Source organism: Candoia aspera, chromosome 7 (assembly GCF_035149785.1).
Source record: "Candoia aspera isolate rCanAsp1 chromosome 7, rCanAsp1.hap2, whole genome shotgun sequence".
Classification (NCBI taxonomy): domain Eukaryota; kingdom Metazoa; phylum Chordata; class Lepidosauria; order Squamata; family Boidae; genus Candoia; species Candoia aspera.
Window position 1 is genome coordinate 81005584 of NC_086159.1, and position 18926 is coordinate 81024509.

The window sequence follows — 18926 nt, forward strand, 5'->3', positions numbered from 1 at the left end:
ACACCCAAATAAATCAAAGGAAAAACAAGTAGCTGTCGAGAAACTCAAGGCCATTTGTCATTGCCAATGGCTAAGTCACAGATGACAAACAGAGGTTTAACAACACCGCAGAAGTCTATTTCAGGAAAGCAAACTCTCACTGGAAGGAGAGGTCTGGGGGCACTGCGTCTTCTAACAATTTTAAAAAGGAGTTTTATTATGGAAAAAAGACCCCAGAGCCCCAATTTCCTATAGTCTACTGTAATTTAAACCACCAAAGATGATTTAGATCAGTGTTTCTCAACTTTGTCAACTTTATGATGGGTGGACTTCAACTCCCAGAATTCCCCAGCCAGCATGGCTGGCTGGGGAATTCTGGGAGTTGAAGTCCACCCATCATAAAGTTGACAAGGTTGGGAAACACTGATTTAGGTAAGTGAAATAGTGTGAAAAGCAAATTCAAATAATCAGAATTAATACTAGGAATAGAAAGGACGCTTAACATATCTTAAGCACCATTTCTCCAAGCCTCTAAGACCAGCTGAGTTTTGTGATGCAGCTTATATCTACCAATCTAGGCTATTCCTGTTAGGCTTTTAGTTAATATTCCATCAAACTGCAAGTGATTAATCCCCCTATGTAGCAATGCTTCCTGTCAATTTACAGAGGTCAATTTAAATTCTACAGCAAGTTGAGCTACGGATCTATGGATTGAACAGCCCTTACTGCTCCATTTTTAAAAAAATTACTTTTATTATTTAATTATTATTATTATTTTGCAAATACGATCAGAGAAAAGACAAGAATAAAAAAGCAGGAAAAAAGAAAAAGAGGGAAAGGACATTTACAAATTTGAAAAAATCAATCTGCATATTAAAATATCTTCTATCAGTCTGAAGCTTTAAGTCAGTACTAAAGTTAATGTTAGATTACTTTAGCATAATTAACAACTGTAACCAATATAACTCAAGTCTTAAGTTATAAACTGAGATAAAGAAGTTTGCAGTAATTTCAGCCTAATCTGGAAAATTTGACGTGTTGTAAAAATCATTAAAAAATTGAGTATCATCATCTTGTCAGGAAAAACCCAGTCTTTGGATGTGTTATAAACCCATTTGTAAGACTGGATTCCAAAAAATGGTTTCCACATTGAGTTAAACTTTACATCAGATTTTTTTTCCAGATATGAAGTTAATTTTGATAACCACGCAGACCACCATAACTTTACTTGCCATTCTTCTACAAAGAGAGCCACTCTGAAGATGGACCTACCTCTTCAAAGCTGTCAATCATAAAAAATATGTTCGGATAGCTGATCTTCGATTCCTCGCCCTTGCTGTCCATGGGGTGTTTACTTGGGGAGGCAAAGACTTGCTGGAAGACACCATTTGGAAAATACGATATAGCTTGCGATATACAGTGTATACTAGTAGCACGTTCAGCTATGACCACTAGCAGGAGAAGGGGATGCTAAGATGACTGTAAACCCTGGGTCCTCCACCGATGGATCAAGTGAACAAGGTGGAGGAACCCTGCAGAGCAGGTGTTCTGGAATCCTTCCCATCCCCTTAGCAGCAGCTCTGGCCTGTCATGTCAGAGAGGGGATGGCTTACAATGGAGGAGTTGCCAGCATCTGGAGCCCCTGCCCACCTGCCTTTTCCATGGGGATGTACTGGAAGAAATCTGAGGAAATGTTTTTCTCTGAAGCCCCCGGGGGATTCACCCCATTTTTCAACTCAATCCTTCTGCTACCTTCTCCAACTGTAGCACGTTGGATCCTGTTCTGTTCTATTTTCAGAGAGTTATCCTACTGACAAGCAGACAGGATCTCAGGCCCTTCCACGTTATACATTTCCAACATCCTGTTGACTTGGAACGAGTAACAAGCTTGCGAAACTGGGCTTCTCCAGGTCTTTCCAAACCCTTTACCGACAGTGGTTAGGCCTCTAGTATTTTCTTCTGTGTAATGAAGGGTTGCATCTATGTATGTGTATATTTCTATTCTCCCTGTGTGTGATGTCTACGTGTGTATGTTGCGCCAGGGAAGCACAAGGTGGAATCATACGTTCCATTCTGGGCCGTGTGGCCAGGAGGGAGAAGTTCCATCAAGATCCATTTTCTCCTAAGCTCCAAGCTGGATCCAGCCCATTGTCAAACTGGATCTTTCTTTGGCTGGTTCCCCTCGCCCCCCACTGCAAACGTGGCCTCGTTCTGTTCGGTTTGGGGAGGTTGTCCTGTGGACTGATAGGCAGATGGAATCCTGAGCCCCTTTCCATAATTTATTTTGGTCACTCTGTTGGGTTGGGAAGCATCAGAAGGGCTTGGCTTGAAGAAGTGGGAGGCAGAGGAAGAAGAGGAGGGCTCAATCTGAGCTGAACTTGTGATGAGTGGATTAGGGGAATTTTACTAAGCCAACCTCAGTTCCCCCCAAAGCTCTCCTGGGGTTATGTCTGGGGGTATCAGTAATTAAAACTGGTTGAGATACACAGGAAAGCCATGATAGAAGAAGTACATGAAAAAAAAAGGGAGAAGGCCGAAGGCAAAAGGAGGGGACACCCTTCAAAATTCCCAAATTGCCGAGCTCCTCACCTGGGATTTCTTTTTATGGATGTGAATATCCCCTCCATCTGAACGAGTACACACCGCACACGTCACTACATAATCCAGCTGAAAGACAATCAAGGTGTTGGCAACGAAACAGCATCTCAGGTTTCACGTCAAGTTTTCCTTCTGCGCACATGCCCAGACCCCCAACAGAAAATGTGAGATCCGTTGGCTTTCATTTAATGAAATACTCTGAAGCTACTTCACAACGGAAGTCGGATTTTTCTCTTCATCTTTTGTGTTCAATTGCAACAAAAGGTCAACACAATCCTACAGGTCTGTAGCACCTGCTGCTTCACCTCGGCTCGCTATAAGTCACGTCCCTTCTTGGATCTCTATGGCCTCTTACCTCTCCATCGATTCCTCTTTTCAGATCTTCTTTTCCTAATCTGTGTTCATGAGAAACTTGCTCAGGCTTCAGCTTTTTCCTTTTGTTCAACCCATTCCTTCAATCCTGCATCCATCCCAGAACTGCATAGTTCAATTGCTCAACGGCAGCTGAGTTATTTCTTCCTGTTCTATCGCTCAGCCCGCAGCCACCCCCAGTCATAGAATCCTTTAGCCCATTACACTGTGGCTTTGAGATGAGAGAAGAGCCAACTAAAAGGAACTATTTTGCAAAAAAGGTTCTTTTTAAACAGGCCAAAGGACAAGGAAAACGCAAAGCTATGGAAGAGCGATTTCATGCAGGACAGCAGATTCAAGACTTGGGAATTTAATTGCTTAGTTGCCTTTCATCTTAAATCTGCAAACTCTCAGAACAGATATCTCCCTGAGATATCAAGAGAACAAAGAATTGGACAGTTTAAATTACATCAATATCCTTTGAAGAAAAGAGCACATTTAAATCCTTCTCCAGGAAAATACCACTATCAAGCAACCTTACAAAAAAGTAAGCCCTCAAAGGTAGGATAGAAATCTAACAAATGAAATAAATTTTTATCTCACAGAAATAGAAATAAGCTCTCACAGATTAAACTGGAGGGTTGTTGATTAATCTAATAATTCCTGAGAGTTGGACTATACAAAAGAGGGGGGGGAATTAAGATGTGGGGGCAGCGTTTAAGTTTTGTGAGGCTTAAACATCACTTGAAACCTCCCCCCACCCTAAAAAAGTTCCAAATATTTTGTTCCCTTCCACTTTGGGTTCTAGAATTTAGAATCGTCAAAAGGGGTTGCTCACCCCTATCCCCTAACATCCTGAAATACTTTAGAATTTTTCAGAATAACCAGAGATTTATTTATGCTATTTGCATATTGCAAGGATTTCTTTGCAGTGTAGTTTCAACAACGGAACGCTCAGGGTAGATGAAATCACAAATTAAAACCTAACCTGAAACAATATAATAGTTTTGTTTTGTTTCTTTTAAAATAACCCAAAAGTAGGGCAACTTTCTATAAATCATTAGCACTTCTGTTTGACAAATGTTGAGAACCTCTAGAAATGAAACAAAACCACAAAGGAGTGTGTGATGTCTGGCACTTTGATTAGCAACAGCAAAGGCTAATTTAAGACTGACAATCAAGCCTTTTCAAGCAAGCAAAAACCAGTCAAGCTTTTGCCACTCCAATACCCCACTATCAGCCTACATGCAGGAGTGCATCAAGGAAGTGACAAAGTATGATTTGGTGGCAAACATATTAAGGAAAGAAGGAAGCTACATCAGGTGTTTTGGTAGAGTCATAGAGATAAGTCTTCTGCTGGTGGACGTCCCGAAAGGTTAACTGCATTCACAGGTCCATCTTCCCTGATTTAGACTAAGAAAGTTACTAAAGTAAGGTAACCACAAAACATGGCTTCTACCTGCTGGCTTTGGATGAGCCTTACAGACCTCAAGGGTGGTTGAAGGGAAGCTCAAGCCCATGGGTATGGATGGTCTTGAGCTTCAGAAGAAAGGCATGAAATGAATGGAACTAACATAAAAACGCATAGGAACCATTCTTCAGATCACCACGCAGATGGGCAGGTAATCCACAATGGCAAGCATTGCTGTAGGCCTTGGTGCATTTTGCTATTGCTGTACTGTATTTACTCTTTCCATATCACTATCATCAGGTTAAGAACAGAGCTGAGCAAGCCATTGGTAGATGGAAGCTGCACGTGCCGATTCTTGGAGAAGGATGGCAGTGATGGAAAATGGGCAGGCCATACCAAGACAATGGGGGTCAAGCTCTTGGTAGCCCATTTCTCCAGAAAACAGCGGGTTTTCTTTAACAAGGTTTATTGGAAGAGAATAGAATAAGATTACAGAAATCTGAGAAACTGGACTGCCTTTCCTTTAGAACCCAATTTATCTCTTGTCTAATTCAGCTGCAGACTTTTTCAGTGGTTTTACTCCTGGCCCTGGCTTAAACTGGTAAGGGGACTCTCCTCTTGCTTAACTGCTAAGTGAGGAATGCCACAGGAGAAGAACCTGGTTCAGGTTCTCACCATCCTGATTGGTATAGATCAATGGGATGGTTTTGGGAATAATGGTGGGATTTTTGTATTTTTAACTATGACCTTGGTTGATCTTAAAAAAGCTAAGCAGGGTTGGGGCTCCTATGACACTGGATGGAAGATCACTACAAAATCTCTGGGCTGTAGGTTAGACAGGGGAGTGGGAAAACGCCCCAGAAGGAGAGGCAAGCTTTTTTTGTGCTGTGGCCAAGAAAACCATACAGACATATCCATTAAGTCACTAGGAGTTGAGCTCAGTTCAAACGGGGTATTATTTTACTCCACTCTCCCCCTCATCCACAGTACTCCTTTCTCCTGATCTTTCTGTGAGTTGGTGTCAGCCTTCCCAGGTGGACCAGACAGGAAACACAACCAGCTGAGCTAATACTACTTTATTGTAAGGCTGCATTAACAGAATCTAGCAAGTCTGAAAGTACAATCCTCCCACCATCTCCTTTACAGCCTGAGAAGTTAGGGAGGGTCCTTTCTGAGCCTCTTTCTCTGCCTGTTATGCAGCTGCAGGCGATGTCTTCTCTTATCTGATCCTTCCCTAGGCAGCATCTCTTCCCCGCACCTTCCAAGGTCTTTCCCACCTACTATTACAGTTGGCAACTGAAGGTTTTTTCAGCTTCCCAATCTAACCTTTAGCCATTGGATTTCCTGATAGTCTCCCATCCAAATACTAACCAGGCCTGACTTTCCTTAGCTTTTTCAAGATCCGCCAAGGTCAGCCAAAGACATGATGCCATCTTGTTAGCAGCATTCAAGGTGAGCTCACGGGAGGCCTTCCTTTCTGCATAAAGCTTGGAGATGGACCTGGGGGTGCCTGGGCCCAGTGGCTTTTTTTCCCCAAAACTTTCCTTCCTTTCCAGGGAAAGAAGCGCTCCCGGGTGCACAGGCCCACCACATAGCCAGTACTCAACAAACGGATTCCTAGCCAAGCTGAAACTGAAATGCTGAGGAACTTATACCCCTACTTCCACATTTAGACAGATGGGGAGCCTGGAAAGGGCCACGCGATTGGTAGACTGTACAGAAGCAAGCCAAGGTAGTCCTCCCATTCTCAAATACCCAGAAGATAGCAGGCATCCCCTCTGCTAATACCAGCAAGCCTTGGAGAAGATAAAGACGGAGGTCACCTTCTGTAGTATAAGGTTCAGGTAGACGCTCTCCTCCCAATCAATATCAGGATCTCCCAGGCCTGGAAGCTTCTTGGAATCTCTGCGATACACCTCAACGTCAACCTGCTGAGAGAAAACCCAACTGGGCAGGTAAGTATTACACTGTAAGCGGAAAACTAGTATTTGAGGGTTCAGAAGCTTCATACGGAAGGACAATGATTGCCCACAGGCTCAGGACTCAAGTCTCAAGTTCAAGGCAAATATGGATGGCACCTGAAACCGACTCCTACATTTTCATCCTTTTTCCCATAAATCCAAGTTACTTTGGGGTAGGAAGGAGATTTCCAGTGTTACCTTCTGAACAACTAGCCCTTAAGAAAAGTTATTTTCCCTGTGGTAGATTTCAGTAACATGGTGTCTATATCTTTCTCCCATTTATTATTTTACTCTTACTGTCTCTTCTGTTATTTTTATGTTGGGTGCCTTTTGTTAGATAAGGACCCTGATATCACTTATGAGATAGCTAGATTTAGGGTGTCCTTATAATGTCCACCAAGAGAGTATCATGGATTGGATGATGTTGGTGATGATTTGCACAGCTAAGAGCACTTAAACAAGCTTGGCTAATCTTAAAAAGAGCTAAACAAGGTTAGGAAGGGTTGGTATTTTCTATTTAATCCTATGTTTTGGGATCAGTGGGATGGAAATTAGTGATTATGTGGTAGCTTTGAGCTTTTAATTACGACTTTGTCGGATCACAAAAAACACCATGCAAGGTTAGATCTGCAGGCCATGCTGAGTAAGACAGAAAATGTAGCTTGGAAGAATGCAATAGCAAGGCACTCTGGTACTGTTTCAAGAAACCTACGTGTAGTCTATGGTCTCAATGGTTCATGCTTGATTTCAGAGCTTATTTACCTTTTAATATAGACTTACCCAAGAGGACTTTTGTAAGAACTGCTATGTATGTACACAAAGTCCTCTGAACATTGTAAAGCCGATTATACTTTTATCGATTAACAACTGTAATATATTAAAAACCCATTGTGTTTGTTGAGACCTTCTGAGATAGCCTGAAACCTTTTGATGTGGCTTCAGTAATCTCTTGCTGTTAAATGTTTTTCCGAACATTTTTCCATTCCAAAATGGTCACGTTGAGATTGGCAGTGCAGTGTCTGAAATGCTGAAATGCTGAAATGCTCTGATATTACTTTGTCCTTGTTTTGAGCCCTGAGATCAAATTTGTGTCCATTAATTCTTTTGGGCAAAGGTTGCCCCACTTGCCCTATGCAGGAACAGAGGGAGATTGCTGGCAGATCCCAACTGAAACCCTACATCGGTCTAGCCAATTCATGCATCTGCTGAAGTGAGCTGCAGTCCACAAAAGCTTATGCCTTTTAATAAAATGTGTTAGTTGGACAAGGCGATACCAGGTTCCATCTGAAAAGTGCTCTGAGACATTTAGATTGTACTCATTTAAACATTCTGTAATTAGAGTTAGGGCCCAATTGTGCACCGTCAAGAGCCTGGGCCAGTGACTTTGCATGGAAAAAAATCCAGGACCGATCCAACACTCCCTCCCTCCCAACACGGGAGGCAGAACTTCTGAATGGCTGTTACACCTCTCTGTCCTGCCATCTTCCAGTTGTGTTTTCATACTTTGCTGGGTAGGGCAGGATTACTGATAAAGAAAGGTTTATACGCTTGTCCCTAGAAGATGCTCAGCCAGAGTAATTTCTGGGAGATTCAGATGACTCCATCTTCCATCTGTAACCCTCATATGTTTTTCCACCAATTCTACTTCCTTATTTAGCAAAGCTACTATACCAAGGAAGGAAAGAAATAGCTGGTAGCACAAGGGGCCCTCCACTTTTCACCCTAGAGGGTGGGGAAAATATCGGAGAAGCTCTTAGTGATCCAGATTTTATATTTATAGCTAACCACACAGGAAAATGTAAATGTTCTCAGTGAAATGCAGCTTCAGCTCTCAAGATTGTGCCTAGAGCATATAGCTGATGGTCACCTCTGGCCTATGTATGTTCTACTTCACTGTGTTGGAGAAGCAGGAGAACATGAAGAAGAACATTTTAAACAATTCTTCAGCATCTGCAATGGAGCAGTACCCCAGCCTCCTGAGTCCACACAGACTGGTAATATGTCCCAGCAACTGATGGGAAGTAATGAGCTCTTTTTAAGAAAACGTTTCTTAGTGAATCCTTTCCCTCCTTTGAAAGGTTCCAAGTAATCTGAGAGTCCTCTTGAAGTCCTCCTTAATTCATGGCTATCGCTGGATGGGCAGGTGTGGAGGCCACGGCCGTGGGTGTCTATGCTCAGCTTCAGCTGATGTGCCATTTGCCACCCTACTGGAAGAGAAGGCCTCGTGATGGTAACTCATGTCCTTATCACCAACAGTACAGATTACTGCGATGAGCTGTACATGGGCTATCTTTGAAGACTACTCAAAAGTAGCAACTGACGTAGAATGCAGCAGCCTACATGCTGATGGATGAAAGTCATTACAGAAAATTCTACCTATATTGCAGGAGATGATTTGGCTCCCTCTTGTTTCTAGGTACAATTCAAAGTGTTGTTTTTGATCTTTAAAGCTTGGATCCAAGGTACCTGAAGGACCACTTTCTTCAGGTAGGACCGAGACATCCGGTAAGCTTGCCCTAGATGGGAATGCTGCAGGTTGTCTTGACATGAGAAATTAGATTGATGTGGGCTCACCTGATGGAATGGCTTCTATCTGGTAGTTAGTCAGTGACAACCCAGGAATCATTTTGAAAAGCCATCAAAATGGAAGTCTTCCCCAGGGCTTATGAAAGCTGGGGCTGCCTTAGATTGGCGGACATGCTTTGATGGGTTGCATTTATGTTTGTAGATGATTGGCTTTTAGTGTTTCATATTATTTATGTGTGTAAGCCACCAGGAGTCATTGGGTTCTGGTGGTACATAAATGAAAACAAGCAAATAAATAAATTGCGTTGGGTTTCAGCAAGTCCTCAAAAAGCTGAAAATAATTCATTGGAAGAGGAAACATCTCTACTAACATGTCCTGGTATAATTTGGTTGATTTATAATTCGATTTGCAGTTGTGCTACTAAAAAGCAGCAGCTCGTTTTTTATTAGTTTGAATACAGGAAGAAATGGATAAAATGTCAGTTGTGATTCAGGTAAAATCAGGAGGGAAATAAAGTCTGGGGGACAATAATCCTTATAAAACATGTACAGCAGTAGAAGGAGGGAAGAGTTCCTTAACATTTAAACTGAAGAAGAGCTAGACAGAGGTTGGACAAATTACGAGAGGGTTACCAATGAATCCATAATTTGAAGACTAATACACACTCTCTTTTTTGGAAGAACAGGAATCTAGGGACAAAAATCTCCATTTCAGTTTCCACCACCATCATCAATTCAGCAAACCACTATTCTCTGAAAGTTGAGAAGCTCGTACCTGTAACACAAATCTTTCAGCAAAGTGAAAGGTTGATTCATGCCAACAAGGAAAAGTCTGGCACAGCCTTGCTCCTGCCTCAGAGTGAGTTGTTTTCCTTTCTATTTAAGAATCACAAGTGGACACCCAAGCCTTGATCTGCAAATTCATCTCTTTTGAGTTCTTCCTTGAAGATAAATCTCAAAAATGCTTGGTAGGTCATTTTTGCTGCCCACATCTTTTACTTGGGTGATATTGCCTAGAAACTGGACAATTACTGCCATGCACAGCCCTGTCCACTTCAAACTACCTCCCGCTTCCAAATATATTTTTTCTGCTCTTGAGTTGCCAAGAGAGATTTTCCAGATCCACCTCACCATTATGTGAGCAATCCTGAACTAATTTATGCCTGGAATAAGGTATGTTTCTCTTAATGGATTTTAGCACAGAGGTTGATGCAGTTGACTGTTTATGCTGGAACCGTTCTTCATAAATCATCTTGAGTTGTATGGTTGAAAGGTATATTAAATGTCTGTGTATCTTTACATATTTTTTCAGCTTTTCATAGTAGTAACAATAATAATAAAAAGAGTAGAAAATGCCTAGCATTAGTACCATAAGCCTAAGTATTCAAAATGTTTAATATTATCTCAGTCCTTGTAAAAGTCCTGAAATAAGTTTGTATTCCTATCCATCTTTGGCAGCCGAGACACCAAAACTGTTTGAGGCCTTAGTAAATTCATCAGTAATGGAAGGTGTGAGTCAATAGACTTTCTGCTTGATGGTTCAGTCACAACAATGTAAGAGAAGCCCTGTTATTCCTCTAAAGATATCCTATTATTATGACAATGAGTATAATGAGTATTTTACTAAGCTTCAAATGAGAGGCAAAGCTTTTGCTCAATCTGATCAATTTTAGCGACAATCAAATTTGGAGCAGATAAGCCTCCAGATGATGTCAAGCCAAACCAGGAGATTTGGAATGAAAGTTGTGTTGGGATCAGGCCATCTTCCATGGCCTAACTAACCTCATCAAGTTATGGCATGGATTGTGGAAGAAGAGAAGCTAAAATATATGCATGCAAAGTATCTGAGCAGAATACTTTAGGAGATAGCAAGAAACTTCTATCATGCAAGGAAGGCATGTGCTCACAGAACAGTGGAGACCACGATTTGTCCAAATTGAACACGCAGTTTAATCACCTGCAGAACATCTCTGAAGACCAAGGCAGGATAAAAGCAAAAATGTATTAAGCAGCTGCGTAGAGGACTAGCAGGAAGGAAGAGCTGTATCCTGCTCCCATCCAAGGTAGAAATCTGGCCTTGAAGCTGTCCCCTTCCCCCCTCCATCAAAAGAAATATTATCTTCTTGAATGGGACTGCAGCTTAGATGGGCCCATTGTTAGCAAACAGCAGGCAATGTAGAAGAAGATTCCCATGTATCTATGAAAGCCAAAAATCAGGAGTCTGGTAGCACTTTTTCTGACTTACACATTTTATTAAAAGGCAGAAGCTTTCATGAGCATGCAAGAAAGCATTAAAAGGTTTCTCTATTGGGGTTCTGCAGATCAGCTCTGAATCAATTCAAATTGGAGATTGAAGAGAGAAAGATTTGAGTGTGCAATCTGAGGGCAAAACAATTCAATTTGCTTTGGGATCTAATTTAAAAAGGAGACTTTTTAGACTGAAGCAGACTATCAATTTTATGAATAAATAAAATAAGCAAGGGTTGCTTGCCGTAATATCCTTTTTTCTTTTAAAGCACTATAGCTGGCCAGATACAAGCATGGTTAGAAATTTTGCTGTATTATTCCTTTAAAAATGCAAACTCTGTTTTATTGCAGTAATCAAGAGGGAGCTACTGAGTTCAAAAATGCAATATTGTTCGTACCCAGGGGGATTTTCTTTCAAACCAACAGAATTGGTACAAAGTTCTTGTTTGTTTTTGATCTAAGAGGTGCCACGTAGAGGCAGTTGTAAATCACAGAACATTAATTTCATGCTTCACAAATGAAGCAAATACTTAACCAACTGAAACTTCTTAAACCCCGGGTTGGGGGGGGAGGGAATCTTTGATAAGCTAATTTTGCCTTTCGAGACTAACCTGAAAAAAGAACACAAAATAAAATATTTAAAATAAATGGGGCTTGTTTCCTGTATTTGTATGGAAGTGTGCCAAAAGCCGCATTTCTAGCAATATTTTCAAGTAGATAGACTAAGGCTGAAGCGCAAGATTAATAAGAGATTAATATTCTCTTTTTGTTCTGGGAAAAACTGCAGAAAGTCAAAATGCACACAAATTTAAATGCAGCTCCAATCTGATGCAACATTATTAGATGAATAATTACATTCATAACTGCAGATGATTTTTTTTTCCATAAAATATGAAGATACCATAGCTTTATTTTAATTATTTTCTTTACATCTTTGTCTAGCCCCTCAACTGCTAGGAAATCAAGTCACCCTGAGATAAACTGAACCAGTACTTCAATCAAGGATGTCCTCAGAGAGGCTAAGTACAACGGATTCATTAAAATTAAGTAAAAATTAAAATGAAGACAGGGACCCTGCATCTGAAGGTGCCATCCTGACTTTTTTGACCCCCTGCAACACCTGACTGCACTGTAATAGGGCTACTGAAAATGGGAGAGAGGGTGCGCCTTTTTAAAAACTTAAGAAACCAGTGATATAAAAACAATTCTAAAGTCTTGAACCATGTTGATGTCCAATAATAGTATTATGGGAAATAGGTAATTTATAAAAACATTTGTAATCAGTGATTTTTTAAACAATATATGAAATTGGAAACAAAAATAGGGAATGGCTCAAATTTGGATTTTCTTTTACAAAGCTGTCCAATGTGATGAAAAATTATTGGACAGATTGGTACAAGTAATGCTTTTCAAAGGAGGTTTCAGGGATTTGGGATTTGAAAGAAGAATTTTGGGGTTTGAAATACTGGTCAACCCTGGGCACGTCCAGCCTTCCATTTTTACAAAGGGAAGACACCTCCCTATGGCCAGCAGCATTAATTTCAGCAAATTACACAGCAGAAGCTCTTTGAGGAACTTAAAACAACTTCTTGGACTGCCAATTCAGTGACGTAATTGGTTTCATTAGCTCTCCCTGCCCAGCACACTTTGCTTCTGATTTACACTGAAGAAATACATTCTTTTTACCAGATAAAAAAATCTCCCTTCGGTCAAAGTCAATATCCATGCCTTCGATCTTCCCTCTGATTTTATCTCAGCTGAAGAGGGAACCCACTAGCCGTTTATGAGAGAAGAGCGAAAAAGACCTTCCTTGGAGTCTCAGTTTGTTAATCGACCTACCTTCTTGCCTTCCACATTATCTCCACCAACGTAGGACAACCTTTTGCGAACATAGAACAGCATATCATCTTGCCTCGGTGCCCATTTCTCCATGAAGTAGGTAGAAAACATCCATGTCCAGAATACAATGCGGTCGTCTTTGAAACACCCTAAAAAGGAAGTCAAAGGAAGGGTTAAGAACTGGAGATACCACGTCACGTCCGTTTTGGTCAATACAAAGATGTCAACCACAAAAATCTGGCAAGCGGTGCAGATGGTCTCCTACTTATCCAAGCCCTGTCTCACCTTATATGGCAGCTTGTTGATGCCAGCAAGACATCTGTGTTCTCATGTCACTTTAGGGCAGAGCCCATGCTCCAGATCTCTTGAACTAGGGCTCTCAGGACTTTCCTCAAGTCAAAAGCGGCCACGCTGTCTTACATTTTTCACAATCACCCCGTTCCCCTTATTGTAAAATCGGTAAAAGATGAAACACTTTCAGGCAAAGCAATCTCTGTTTGTTCAGAGATAACTCTGCCTGATCAGAAACATACAGTATGTGTGTGGTGGGGAGTATTATTATAAGGCAAATGATTGTGAAGTTCATTTGAAATTCGACCTCTATTTATTACTGCCTATTACTTAAATTTGTCAGCCAGAAGTGGAGACTTACAGCATATCCTGCCAAGGCAATTTGGCAGGATTCCCCCTACATCAATAATTTCATTGCAACTCTGCACTGGTTTCCTTGACAAACACATCGGCCTTGAAAAAGTGTTTTCCTAATTGCTTGGCAGGGACCAAAAGCCGCACAGGAGAAGCAAAGGATCCTCTCTTTCCAACATTTCTTTTACTGTAAATAGTTCATTGGTGGGATGAATTAAGGTGATGACTTTTCAAATCAGGAAGTCCAGCAATGTGGAAGGATTAGCAGATCCCCTTCTCTGTTTTCCCTGGGAAAAGTAACCACCAACAGCATCAACGCTAAAGGAATGGAGCTGCAGATGGTAGATGTTACAGCCCTGCTCTGCTCACTTAAAGAAAAGCCAGCATCATAAAAATAAAACAGAATACTTGATACAGAACTCAGCACTCAAAGGCTTGACGCTAAATCCAGCCTGCACATGACCAAAACCCCTTTGCTGTTTTCTCAGAGTCCATTTGGATGCGAAGGATGTGTCTGCCAGCCAACACTGATAAAAACAACGCATCTGACCGGCACTAGCACATATAAGGCCGGTATACAAGTAGTCCTTGACTTACGACCACAATTGGGACTGGAACTTCCACCACTAAGCGAGGCGGTTGTTAAGTGAGCCACGCCTGATTCTACCACCTTTTTTGCCACGGCCATTAAGCAAATCACCATGGTCATTAAGTGAATCACATGGTCGTTAAGCAAATCCGGCTTCCCCCACTGACTTTGTCGGAAGCCATCTGGGAAGGTCGCAAACAGCAATCACGTGACCTTGGGACGCTGCAGTTGTCGTAAATACATGCCGGTTGCCAAGCACCTGAATTTTTATTACGTGACTGTGGGGACACTGTGGCAGTTGTAAGTGCAAGGACTGGTCTCAAGTCACTTTTTTCAGCGCTGTTATAACTTCAACAGTCGCTAAACAAATGGTCATAAGTCGAGCACTACCTGTACAAGGTCAGACTCAGACAACGACGACGTACCCTCTGCTCCCCACGTTGACCCAACATTTAATTGGGGAAGCTCGAAAATGCCTTTCCACGCCAAAGCTGGGGTTGCTGCGATGGTGGAAAGGCCACGCACCTCATTGCCACGTGTGATTTGGAGATAAGGGCGAGATTAAAATATTCAACTGTCCTGAGCAATTCTAACAGGTCTCAGTTGCTTCTTTCAGCAAACGGGAAGGGGACGTCCACCAAGAAATCAAAATATCCTGGCTTTTCCACTCTGCTCCTGCCTTCCCCACAGTGGAGGAGAGAGAGAAGAGGGCACCACAGCCTTCCCCTTTTGCTGATGCCCATTTATCCTGCAGGCTAGACCAGAAAGTAGTTAAAACCTCCCAGAACAATCTCGGGCAATTCAAAATGAATTCAGAAGCCTTGGGAGATGTCACGATGGGGCGCCCGGGAATGCTCCACCATACTTGCAATTCCTCATCATTTCATGTCTTATCATTTCCTTTTCAGTTCAGCAGCCTTCAGCATTGCAGTTTTATTGAAATCGCTCAAAAATACAGGTTTAAAACATGAAAAAAGATTAAAAAAAGAAGGAAAAAAATAGAGCCTCTGGATCCTTAAACCAGGCTGCAGAGGAGTTTTAAAAAGTACGAACCCACTCTTTTGATAAGTAAAGGCAAACTTCAACATGCTATTTCAGTAATCTAAAGGTATTTTTCAATTTGCTATTTATTCCTATGGTGTTGTTAAAAGCCAACGATGTAATGATGAAACTCACCCCTGAAGCAAGTCTTAAATTTAGTACTCAGGTAGAAATAGGGAGAAATATTGCCCCACCTTTTAGCTACAAGCAATACTGGAAGGCACTCCAGGTGCAAGAGGTGGCAGTGGCTCAACTAATCCACCATGGACATCCAGCTTGCTTGTCAGATCATCTTTCAGCTCTTCCATCAAGATTTTTGTAATTCATTTCATCAAGACTTCTTCCTCACTCACTCACGCACTCACACCAGACTTAACTTTTCATGTTTAGAGATGGTGCATTACCATAAGGGTAACAGAAGTATTACTATTAATAACTCCAGTGAGTCTTCCATACAGCCAGCAACGTATGCCCAATTTAGTGAAGGCATCCTTCATTAAGCATAGCAAATTAAAACTGGAAATGAACAGCCAACTCCAGCTCTTTCTTAAGGTTGGATGCCACGTGGATCCACTTCTGATTGCTTTCTTCTCTTTGAATCTACCCCAAACCCAGAATCTCCCCAGTCCTCGGTCCAGTCCCCTAACCACTACATCACACTGGCCCTCTATGGTGCGTTTTTCTAATCCAAACCCTAATCTCTGATTAGGTCTATTGACTAAGATGTCATGCTCAGGCAAACTGGCATTACCAAACACTACTTTAGAAAGCCATCTTCCCAGGGAACTATTACCTTAATAATTACAACCTTAAAGAGATCAGGAGCTTCAGTGACCCTGTGTAATGGAATGTGGGAATGACCATGGGAGACGGGGCCAGAGACACTGCCGAGGGAATGGTCGGATAAGAGACGGCTGAGCCCACAGCTGGACAGTGGGCGGGGCAAGAGGCTCAGAAGGGACCCTCCTTAATTTCTCAGGTTGTAAAGGAGGTGGGGGAGAATTGTACTTTCAGACTTGCAAGATTCTGTCAAGCTAATTCTACTTCATTGTAAGGTTACATTATCTGCTTGTGTTTCCTCTCTGGTCTACCTGGAAGGGCTGACACCCTGAGAGCAATGCCAAAGGGAACATGAACTCCATCCGGGTCAAACTGAAAGGGCAAAGGGTGAAGCAAAGGAAAGTCTAACATGGCAGAAGCCACTAGGAGAAGGAACTCCAAACAAAACCCAGAAGAAGCTAACAGCAACTTGACATTTCTGCACTGTTGCCCAAAACACTTTAGGATCAAGATATAATCCACATAATGCAAATGGATACCAGAAAGCTTCTAGCAAGAGTATGCAAAACCTTCCAACCTTGAAATGGGCTGTTCTTCATATTCCAGAAGTAGTCCAACATCAAAAGACCCATTCCAAGGATTTTAGGGCAGAACATCTGCAGCGAGCATGTTTCAAAGCTGAAACACTCCTGGGGTGCTCCAAACAGCCAGTTCCAAGGTCAGGGTGGCTGTGTTGGGATGTCCTCCAATGAAACATTTGCCACCTTCCAGTGTTCTACTCAATCCTCCAATTATTGTAAGTCCCATGCTGTGTTTCCTCTGGACCCACACCAATGGCTTCCAGGAATCTGCCTGGACATATTCAGGCAGAGGCCGGACAGCCATCTCTTGCAGACACTTTAATTTAGATTCCTGCACTAAGAGGGGTGGACTGAATGGCCTCATTGGTCACTTCTAGCTCTTGGGTTCTTTGAAACTCTCCAGACTAGAGAGGGGTGGACTAGAAGACCTCCAAGGTCCCTCCGAACCCTGTGATTCAATGATTCTATGACTGTCCTGAGGAAATCTACAGTCTATCACAGGGGTCCTCAACCTTGGCAACCCTAAGCTGTGCGGACTTCAACTCCCAGCTTTGCTGGCTGGGGAATTCTGGGAGTTGAAGTCCACACAGCTTAGAGTTGCCAAGGTTGAAGACCCCTAGTCTATCAGCATGCTTTGTGCATGAGCTGATGAGATATAGAGAAGCTAAAAGCCAAACACTGTTATCCACCTTCCATGAGGTGAGTGAACACATTGGAAACAAAACTGCTTTTACAGCTTCACGTCACAGGGAGGAAAATAAACAACGTCTGCATGGCAGAAAGTCAGCCCTGATCCTAAATTGGTTGCGTTTCCAGAAAGACACCACAGAATTAAAGGGCATCCGTCATCTGGTGCACAGAAGTTGCAAGCACAACCTTTTCATCTTATTAAACAAGGTTCCTAACGGCCTGTCATCACACAGTGATGAATTTCATAGGATAACAGGAAATGGTATAAACAGTGCCGTGATTTGCAATCCGGGAGGTCAGCACGTCCTCAGGCTGATATTTTCTCTTTTGCTTTACAAGAAACCGATTGTTTTGACTATCAATCAGCATCACAGGGTCATTTTAACCTTCTAGAAAGAGAAACCGAATTATGAAATCTATTCTTCCCCACCCAGCATTTGGAATGCCCTGGTCCGCGCTCTATTTTAGGTTTAATAGCACAAAGAGGGCATAAGTCATTGTAGAAGCAGCTAAAAGAATTCTCCAACAGCCTCAAAATCCTAATCCGTTCCTTACTGTTGGAACAGGGGAAGGGTTCTCGCATCCATTGGGAGTACCCCCTGCCCAGTACAAAGCAAAACTAGCTGCAGGTTGAGGTTCTGACAGCACTGGTAGAACGGTTGTAATTAAGCAATGCATGGAACCACATATCCTCTTTTGCCCATTTTTTCTTTGCACTGTCTGAGTTACCAACCCCAACTTTTAAAATATTTTTCACATCTACTTAATCAAATCATTGAATGGGGAGACAGCATACTGCAAAACAAGGCATCCCTTTATTTCCGAGAGTAATATAGCTCAGTGATTTTTTTACATGGTCAGAAAGAGGACCGGGGGGCAGAAGAGATGGCCTTGCCAACGTGCGTCTTTCAACGAGCTGAGCCCACCACCCTAGGCATTTTGTGAGATTATCCACAGCCTGCGTTCAAAATTCCAAACGTGCCCCCAAAGCTAAGGGACCCTTGATTTTACGGTCTATAAATGGCACCATTGAAATTTTATAACATTTGAGTGGGAGGCTAAAATGTGAAACCCACCCATCCTTGTCAGCTCACCCTATTTTGGTAATTGTCATCAGCAAGGCTTAAATATTAGTGGGGCTTCCAAACAGCTGAGCATCCCTAAAGGGAGACCTTTAAGGCCAGTTATAAGCCACTATAGTGGAGCAATCTGAGATCACATGATTGTCTGCAGGAGGCTGGAGAATAGCTTTGTGTGAACAATATACATTCAGTTCCATCCATCCAGTCTGGGAACATTAGTTGTAGGATCTTAAACCAGAGTTTCTCAAACTGTGAATCACAACTCCCCAGAGCAATGTTTCTCAACCTCAGCAGCTTTAAGATGTGTGGACTTCAACTCCCAGAATTCCCCAGCCAACCACTGCCCTAGAGGATTGTGAGCAAATCACAAAGGGGGCTGAACTTGCCCCTACTCTGCCTGGATATGGGCAGCCTTCACAAGCTAGATCTTTCCCTCAACGGGCTCTGAACAATAGGTCTTGCAATATCCCCACCTGCTGCTGAGCACGGTCCAAGGCGCTCTTGCCTAGTCTGACCTTCCCCATCTTCCAAGGATAACTCCTTCTTGGGGGCATCACACTGGGCCCTGGAGATGAGCTTGAAAATCTGCTCCAGGAGGCCCAAGCA

The 18926-nt window shown here is 42.3% G+C and overlaps 2 protein-coding genes across 3 annotated transcripts in view; one reads left to right on the forward strand and one right to left on the reverse strand.

The window, feature by feature from the left end:
- Positions 1–18926, forward strand: part of PRR5 (proline rich 5) — a 544979-nt gene that overhangs the window by 460641 nt on the left and 65412 nt on the right. The window lies entirely within an intron of this gene.
- The window catches only part of KIAA0930 (KIAA0930 ortholog), a 64391-nt gene that overhangs the window by 10246 nt on the left and 35219 nt on the right, over positions 1–18926 (reverse strand). Inside the window, exons 2-5 of one of the 2 annotated variants that reach the window (XM_063308295.1) lie at positions 12913–13061; positions 6163–6267; positions 2569–2646; positions 1252–1353 (exon numbers count right to left, since the gene is read on the reverse strand). In XM_063308295.1, the coding sequence (XP_063164365.1) occupies positions 1252–1353; positions 2569–2646; positions 6163–6267; positions 12913–13061 (434 nt within the window). Of the gene's footprint in view, positions 1–1251; positions 1354–2568; positions 2647–6162; positions 6271–12912; positions 13062–18926 lie in introns of both variants that reach the window. The other variant, XM_063308294.1, reaches the window with a different exon arrangement.